The sequence below is a fragment of the Schistosoma haematobium genome, chromosome 3 (genome assembly GCF_000699445.3).
Source record: "Schistosoma haematobium chromosome 3, whole genome shotgun sequence".
Lineage (NCBI taxonomy): Eukaryota > Metazoa > Platyhelminthes > Trematoda > Strigeidida > Schistosomatidae > Schistosoma > Schistosoma haematobium.
The window spans coordinates 44927053-44936894 of NC_067198.1; the positions used below are offsets into that span (position 1 = coordinate 44927053).

The 9842-nt window shown below is 33.5% G+C and overlaps 1 protein-coding gene across 1 annotated transcript; it reads right to left on the reverse strand.

Moving 5' to 3' along the window:
• Positions 1-61: 61 nt before the first annotated feature.
• Positions 62-5739, reverse strand: ACP2_5 (mitochondrial acyl carrier protein; the record flags this gene model as incomplete). The annotated part of the gene is made up of 3 exons (XM_035729503.2): positions 62-793; positions 2522-2797; positions 5233-5739. Coding segments are annotated over 3 exons (1515 nt in total), but the record flags the coding sequence as incomplete, so codon positions are not given.
• Between the last annotated feature and the right edge of the window lie 4103 nt (positions 5740-9842).

Below are 9842 nucleotides of genomic sequence, written 5' to 3' on the forward strand. Positions count from 1 at the left end.
AATAAATTCATATGATGATTATTTATAAAAATTAAAAGAAAATAATCATTTATTTATTTCTTTATTTATTTATTATTAATTGTTCAATAATTTTTGTTTTGTTGTTTTCTCTTTTTTTTGTTTTTTCTAATTTTTTAAAATAAATAACAAAACTCCATAAAATGATAACTAATATAAAATTTGATATAAAAATAACAAAATTTATTCTAATAGATGAATTGAATGGAAGGAATTCATATACATTATTATTATTATTATTATTATTATTATTGATTAATTGATCTAAAATTAATGAACATTCATTAATATAGAATTGTGGATTAATAGTGAATATATTTAATTGTTTTATAATTAAATTCAATGGACAATCATAAAAATAATTAAATTTTTTACATATTGGTAATATTACATAATGACCAATTTCATCAATCCAACCATTTTTATATAAAATTTTTAAAATATATTGTTCATTATTATTATTATTATTATTATTATTATTATTATTATTGGATAGAATGGATGGACCATATAATTCTAATGAAATAACAGAAGCATATTCAATTGGTTTATTATTATTATTATTATGATTTAATATACCAAAAGCATTTAATAAATATGCAAATTGATGATTCGTTATTGAATAAACCATTAAATGTTTATTAGATAATGTAATATTATTTGAAATATAAATTGATTTTCCTTGAATAATTGAATAAATATGTTGAATAATATTATGTAAGAATAAACCAATTTCTAAACGAATTATATCAGATGATGATTTTACATATTTCTCCTAAATATAAATAATGGAATAGATAAGATTAGAAAAGAGTTTTGTGGAATATGATAGTAATTTCAATGGTTAAGATTATGAGTCATGGATACGCATTACTTAGGAGGATCGAACAGCCGTCTAGTGCTTCCAGGTTTTCAATGGTAGTCTTGCTTCAATGGACTCATGATCTTAACCATTGGAATATATATAAGAGTTTAAAATAGAAATTAATATTTTATCTTGTAAATAAACAGCTAATTAAAACGTGTCAGTTATAAGAAATTAATCACTTAGGAATAATTAATGATTATCTAGTCCATGTGATTGATTGTTTGCGACATGATCACTAGTTTAATTGACTAAACTTGATGATACATTCAGTCTACCTTTACACGATTGTTATTTATAAGAAACTGTATAAACATTAGTGCTCAAATTTCAACGGGCTTAAAATGATCAGCACTAAAGAATTAGATAAATATAACAATAGTTACTACTATTTGATGTATAATAATAATTTCCAGCTTTTACGAAATTTCTTTTTTTTACCCTTATTTTGTGTTTTACAGATATCAGTGTTTAAATTATCTTATACATTGACAGCATTTTCTCTGGTCAACTGTCTCAACATACACAAAGGGAAAAGCAAGATACTCCGACACAACACAGCATACACCAATCCAATCACAATTGATGGAAAAGATTTGGAAGATGTATAAACTTTTACATATTTGGACAGCATCATTGATGAACACGGTGGATCTGATGCAGATGTGAAGGCGCGGATCGGCAAAGCAAGAACAGCATATTTACAACTGAGGAACATCTGGAACTCAAAGCAACTGTCAACCAAAACCAAAGTCATCATTTTCAATACAAATGTCACGACAGTTCTACTGTATGAGGCGGAAACTTGGAGAACTACAAAAGCCATCATCCGGAAGATACAAATGTTTATTAACAGTTGTCTACGTAAGATGCTTCGGATCCGTTGGCCAGACACTATCAGCAATAGCCTACTGAGGCACAGAACAAACAAGATTCCAGTGGAGGGAGAAATCAGGAAGAAACGCTGGAATTGGATAGGACACATTGAGGAAAGCACCCAACTATATCACAGGGCAAGTTTTCATTTGAGATTCTCAAGGCCAAATAGGAGACGAATGACCAAAGAACACATTACGTCGAGAAATGCAGACAGAAATCATATGAATGAACGAAAATTGAATAGAATCAGAAAGGAAGGTCCAGGAAAGAGTGAGTTGAAGAATGCTGATCGGCTACCTATGTTCCATTGGGAGTGACAGACGTAGGTAAGTAAGTTGACAGCATTAAATTTTGTGATTTCACTTATTTCACAATCTTTAATATTCATTAAAAAAGACAATATTTTTCATTCTAATCTATATACGATTGTAGTTTATTTGATATTGCAAGTAATTGAACAGAACCAAACAACTAAACTGAATTCATATTATTCTGTTTCTAGAGTTGTTTATGTTCTATTCAGATAAATATTTAAGTTGAACTTAAGTTTCATTCTTTGTAAATCAACTGACTTTATGGTTGAAACAAACTAGTTCTACTGAATCTAAACTATTTTAAAGATTTCAAAAAGTACATAAATACCAGAAAATTTAAAATAAAACGTCTCGTGCTTATTTTTCTGCTATCTAACCAATATTTAAGTTAATTAATTAAAATAAATAGATAAGCTAAACTAAAATTATATACTAAAGAACTTACCGTCCAATAATAGTCTGCAACTTCAAATAATTCATTTAGAAGTTCTTTAGTACACCATGAAGGTAATGTAACTTTGTAGTTTTTGATAGATTGAAGAAAATTAGCAATTTGTTCAATGGTTAATCTATTGATTGACAAACCAGTATTATTTCTAAGAATTTGAAACAAGTTTTTATGTTGATTTTCAAATCTCGTTGAATGGGTCATATATATTTGCATCTTTTGCAATATTCTTAAACGTGGACAGTTATACGAACCGAAAAGTATATCAGAAATCTAAATTCAAATAACAAATAAATAAACAGAAATAGTGATCTCCTAAGATTTTTTCTATCATTTAATATCCACTTTTTAGGCGTTTTATACTTTTGGCATGTTTTGATAAAAATAACTGCCAGTAACTAAAATTCAGTTTTAGAATAAAGGACTTAATTGGTGCATGACCAATTTAAACGAAGAGATTCACTTGTCAACAAAATCTTTTGTTCTTGTTACGAATTAAGTTTGGTATTTTTACGGATACATTAGCCATTGAAGGTCAACTGAATGGTTTGAACATCAGCCAAATCCGCCATGACCTTAAGGTTGTAAGTTCTTCTCTCGATGTGGCCGTGGATGAACACAAATGAATAGTCTCATAGCAGGATGAAACATCATTCTAGTATTTCCTGATTTTCAGGGGTTGTCTAATAAGTCATTTTATCATTCGGATAGATATAAGAGTACACACGTTAGATGTTTTCCATACTGGTGATTATTACTTGCCCGATTTTTCCATCATATGTGTTTTTTTTACTGCCTTCATGTTTTCTCAATAAGCGCTGTTTGTGTTCACAAATCTTCCCTTGAATTTTCTGAGAGATTTTCTACAGTTTAATCTTAAACCTAGTTAATTCAGTCCATTTATTTATTGAAGAAGTCATGTAAAAAGTCAAGATAATTATACAACATACTTAACTTTGATAAAAACTTCTTTTTTAATGCAAACACAATTTTACGCACCAGCTTAAATATCACAATGCCATCTGAAGAAATACTACGCAACTTGTAAACAATCTATTGACTGTAAACTTATATTTATGTACTTAAACCACACTACAAATACAATGCAATATTTAATGCATAAAACTGAAAACATATACATTTTTAAAGGCTGCCAAGTATAAATCTTGAGAGTCGGGTCACCGAACTTTACCATTTACTCGAATGCATATGTAGGGCCAGTGAAATGTCACTGAGCCCTAGCCAAATCATCCGGCAGTTGGATCACTGAATGTCGAACAGATCATCGCTCCCTGCCAAGGTCATGTACAAGCAACGCGCATTAGTTAATCATACGCCATGGACTGGCCCATGCGGCAGTGGTCTTACTTTCGCCTGTATCTACCTTAACTAATATATTTCTGTAATAACGTCCTTTGTGTTGTACAGTCTTCAAAGCATCTATAGTACCTTGTTACGTCAATGGGGGTAGTCCACGTAAGGTGCTGACCACGAGGTGTGACTTTGACGTTAGTTGGTTCGTCACACTATTCACGTCTAACTCGAGTCGGCCTCCAATCATTTCGGCATAGATCATCTACGTTGGTGATCTACACATACATGAAGTTTAAGTTGCGGAGCAAAAGCTAGTTGAACGTAAGCCTAGAAAGTTTCAACGTATAAAAGAGCCATTCAAACGTGATTTGAGGTATTTTTTGTAGAATAAAATAAAGTATCCAAGCTCTGCCCTTAGATTTCTGTAACGAAATTGTGATATTTCATCTTTAAACTAACGCTTTACATAATCCTCAAAGCTTGTGTATTACAATGATTATGCCAAACTGTAAGAATCTATCAGGGAATATGTAATAAAACCTCATGTACTATTTCACTTTGGAATACTTTGGAGAAATCATAGCCTTGTACACAGAGATAAACTGGATGATTCAAAAAATTTTGAACACCACTTTTAGATAGATTGTAACACATTTGATGACTTATTCTACCTACTTCTGGCTTGATTTGCCATACCGTCTTGATCTTGCAGTTGTTAGAGACCATTTTTATTGGCTGATTTTATCAATAAATATATATGCATTTTATTACAATGGTGAGTTTTCAGCTCGCTTTTTCTTCCGCTTTGCTTCGTTTTAGACCACGTTATACGCTGCCTTAAACACTTCTTCGGGGCACAAAGTATCTTTAGGCTAGGCGTAAACATACAGAAGGCTGAAAGTCAAGTCATGATGGAGTCCTATTCACCTGGTTTAGTGAGAAAATAATTAAAGCTCCATACAAGCGGCAAATCATTTTAAAGACGGATTCCTCGTTATATAACGCATATTTTTAACCTCTCTCAAAAGACGGAGACAGTTAGTCAAATACTCTCCGATTATTACTGTCTATGATCATAAGTTGGGAAGAAAACCAATAGCAAAAGCTTCATATTAATAGAAAAATTTTCGGTCTGACAAATATTTGAGGCGCCTCATTACATTTCCTCATCTTTTCAACAATGTATTAATGATCTCAATAGGTTCTAAATATTGTCTGGAGTAAGATATTTCTTAGAATTATATTGTTTGTTAAAAACCAAAAACAAATAAATGGTTCGTGTTGACATCAAGACTCCATCCAAAATTATGTCCCTATAATTCTTCATGCTAACTTTATTATTCAACCGTCTTAAACATTCATCTTATTTTTATTCATCAAGTGTCTAAATATACCTTTGAGACCTCATGAACCGGGACAGGAGACCAGTGCAACATGGATCCATCAAAAGGTGAGGATGATTGCCAGTAGAATCCAGCTGAATTTGCTACGGCAGACATTAAAGTTTTATCTGCATCTGTACTCCTTAAATGGTACGTTGAGCTGTTATATTTTTGAGGTACGAATGTCAAATAATTCATACGCATCCATCGACCTAGAATAAATTGTTGTTGAATCCCAATATTTGTCAGCTTGTCAGCCCCTTCAGGCCAAATGGCTTCGAAATTAGGGTAAATTTGTGGAATTGGGTAAGCTGGAGAACTGTCCCCATGACTATATATTAAGTGTACATGTTTGAGTACTTTTCCTTTGAGACGATCTTCACCATTTACTCCCTCACATAAATAAAACGAGGTATTTAATATAATGTATTGAAGTAAAACTAAATAAGACTTCAATTTGCTAGTGTTTCCCATGACTCTCAGAGCTCGGAAACAGATGACACTATTTGAAGTATAGCACTAAAAGCAACGTTAGGGGAATTAAAACAACCGCAGTTAATCGTGTAAACTATACTGGAAGTAAACTATTTGTTTACTGGGATCTACTTCATGATTTTAGTATATGACTAGGGTGACGGAAAGCAATGACTACTATTTAATTCTCACAAACATGAAAAGATACAAAAAGTACATAAACGAAAGAATGAACGATTATAAATTGAGTTTTTTCCTATGTTAAGAAGTATAGTTTATAATTCTTCATCATACAATGAAGTGGCTTACTATACCGAGTTTTCGTTCATTACAATGGCAAGTCCACGATGTTAGATTTAGTCTGTTTGTTTTCCAGTAGCAAAGATAAGTGCGCTAACAATTACCTAAACCTAAATCCCTCATTGGGGGAATAGAGAAATCCAATCTGTTTCCAGTTTTTCCATTCACTTTAAATTTCTCTGTTGATTTTTAATTATTTTAGCCTTTTCTTCTACCAGTTTAAGGAATGGTGCTCACATCCACTTTCTTACTGTAACACTGTTTGATATTCAGAGTCACTCAACCAGTTCAGTCTATACTAAACGCTTAGCAACTTTATTTATGTTGTAGGGCCAGTGAAATGTCACTAAGCCCTAGCCAAATCATCCGGCAGTTGAGTCATTGAATATCGAGCAAATCATCGATCCTCGTCAAGGTCAGGGACGACCAACGCGCATTAGTTAACCGTACACCATGGACTGGCCCATGCGGTAGTGGCCTTACTTTCGCTTGTATCTACCTTAACTAATATGTTTCTGTAATAACGTCCTTTGTGTTGTACAGTCTTCAAAGCATCTATAGTACCTTGATACGTCAATGGGGTAGTCCACGTAAGGTGCTGACCACGAGGTGTGACTTTGACGTTAGTTGGTTCGTCACACTATTCACGTCTAACTCGAGTCGGCCTCCAATCATTTCGGCATAGATCATCTACGTTGGTGACCTACAATGTCTAGGTATTATAGTTCATTACCAGTCTTTAGTAGTATTTACGCACGTTTGTGGGGTTGATTTGTTGAAATATCAATAACTAACAACCAGGGAACCTGATCAACAGAAATACATACAGGCCGATAATCAATGTGAGCATGAACTGAATAGTTATCTGGGCGTAATCCTTCCTTTTTTGCTTCACTAAACATTTTGCTGTATTTTAAGCCATGAGCTGAGCTCAAATATTCTTCCTTTCGAACACTCCATGCCTAATTTTCAATTCTTGAGTTTTGTCGTTAAACAACAGGGAGGGAATGGCAAAAACATATGGTGATTTCGAGCTCAAGAGTTTCTGTAGTCTTTAACTGATTTCATTTTACGAATCTCTTGTGTTTGCTTGAAGTGTTTTTAGATTTGTGCCGAAACAAGTGAGTAACGAAGTCATCAGCATAATGTACATATAATTAGTTTGAATAATGTGTTTGATTTGGTTCTTTTTGGATTCATACTATTTGACACAACTTTCTGTGTCCGAGTCAAGTCTACTGGATAATCTGAATTCATCGAGTAATCCAGGAACGTTTCAATGTTTTACAAATTGATTTAATATGTTATAGTGACATTTGCAGAAATTTTCATGCTGAGACGTAGTTCATATTCTAAATTGGACTCAACTCTTTCGATACCAGTCACTCTTCAGGTCACTGGAAGATATTTTAAAAATTCTTTCTAGTGGGACTAACCGATGTATCCGGAATTCTTTCTCCGACCTTCTCTTGAAAAACAGCTATTTAAGTAACTCACGACTATCAAGCAAATATATAGAAGTCGAAATTACAGGTTTCGAAATTCAGATTTTGTTCGTCATGTGCGAAATGCCAATCCATTAAATTTAAATGCTAATCACAAAATTATTTCTCATGACAACCGTTCAGTTTTTGGCTTCCTGAGGGAAAATTCCGAAATATCTAATGAAAGTGACTCGGAAATCAGAAGTTCAAACAAACCATATTTATGCTTAGTTTGGGTAAATCGATCCAAAACCAAGCAAAAAGAATGCCATTCAGAAGAATAGTTTACAGTCAGTCAAATTATTTGTTCCTCTCTTAACATTAGTTCATATTCCATACCATGTCGCGTCCATCTAACGAAATTTCTTCCAGATAGATAGAATTTTGACTCATCGACATTCTTCGCTATCGAAATAATTAACAGATAGTGCCAAACGTTTGTATTCGAAAGCTCCAATAGCAAATAATTGGCAACGCTGTGATTAAGATATGTAAAGAAAGATTATGTTACCCATTAAAACTTCCACAATAATGGCAGACATATACAAACCAAGAAAGTCCAACAAGGAACCAGTAGTAGGGGCATCAAAAGTAGTAACCTCTTAGTGACGTCAGTAAGAGAAGCGAAGCCTTACTGTCGAAACGGTGTTTCTTGCACTATGTCCCTTTTGTTTCTACAAGATATGGAGTTGAACACACCTGGTATCTCTTCTTTTATTTCAAACCCATAAATAATGATAATTTATCCTCAAAAAACGATGTTACACGAAGCACACCACTTTGCAGTCAAGGTCAAACATTGAAAATGCTACGAGATCTAAGTAGCTAAGTGGCACCTGGGATTTGGGAGTGAAATATTCCAAATGTATTTCAATCACCGAGCAGGTTACATCTCAAGTCTCTAAAGCCCGCAGACTTACTTGGTTTATCAATTATAATTTCCATTTAAAGCAATCCAAAACCACTCTATATAAGTTATGTGTTCGGCCTCTACTAGAATACTGCCCAACTATGTTTAGATGCTCGCGTTACACTGACCGGTAGAAAGTATGTTGCCATTTTACAAGACTTCTCATGCCTGACCTATCATACAAACATAAAAGCATAGAAACTGGATACCTAATTAAATCAATTTAATCTTGCCTTACTTTTCAAAATTTTCTACAATAAAATTGCGATAAACTGTGTTACTTCAGTATCCGCCAAAAATAGTAATTATACCCTTCAACACCAGAATTTCATGGTAAGGTTATCTAGAAAATACAGCATGTTGAAGCCAACTTTCTTTTTCACATGCTATGCAAGCATCTGGAATAGGTTAATAGTAAACATTGGGTCCAGTCAAACAGCAACCCAATTTAGATCTACCCTAAGCCACTTTATGGACAAATCTGGAGTTTCCCACATGCCTGATGAACCTTATCTAGGCCAAGCTACATTTAACGATGTGCCATCCAAAATATAACCTTGTCAATAAACGACCGATTGGCGTCTAGTGACTATGCCACAAGTCGCAATTATTCAACCCTCGAATAGCCTTCGTAATTTCGCATTTCATATGTCGCAGTCCTAACATCGTTTTCTATTCCTTTTTCTCGTTATACACTTCGTATTCCCTTTTTATAAATATTAAATAACCTTGTTTCCTCAGTTTTATTTCGATCCATACAACTACCGACGGTGATGCACATATCAGGGCCATAGAAGTACTTCGAACCACGATGCGATGAATCATTCTTATTCCCTCCATCGACTACCACATCTCTTAACCGACTATCACTGACTAATTGAAAAGAATCATCACCAAACATCAATCGCACGAACAGTGAACAAAACAATTCCTCATTCACTAGTTCGTAAACAGATAATTCATTAACCCTTTGGGTACTGCTCAACTATGATCGATTATAGGGAGCCTAGAACGTTCTAAATAATTATGAGTCGCTTCCGGTTTGTGTTCCACCAGTTTAATCTTTTAAATTATTACTAGCATCGAAGTATCGTGTTTTGCTACTTACTTATAATCTTACTAATACAGTTTACAACCCTAAACTCTTATTTTATATTCTTTGATCAGTTACCTGTCCCTATCACCTCCAAACATAGAGTTTATATTAAAGTAATATTCACACATACTACAAAAGTAAAAGAGCCTAGCAACACAAAAAGAGGGACAGTGGCGTTACTGACCATCAAAGATGATGGTGGTGTGATAACTTTAGTCTGCTCACGTCTGTTGGGCAGAACATTTTGTTAAATTATGACCCCTTGACACGAACGAATGGTGTTGATGAAAATTTCTTATGCTAGACACCTTTTTCACTCGCATGTAACAGTGAGTTGGCTTAACTTCCTACTGAAAAA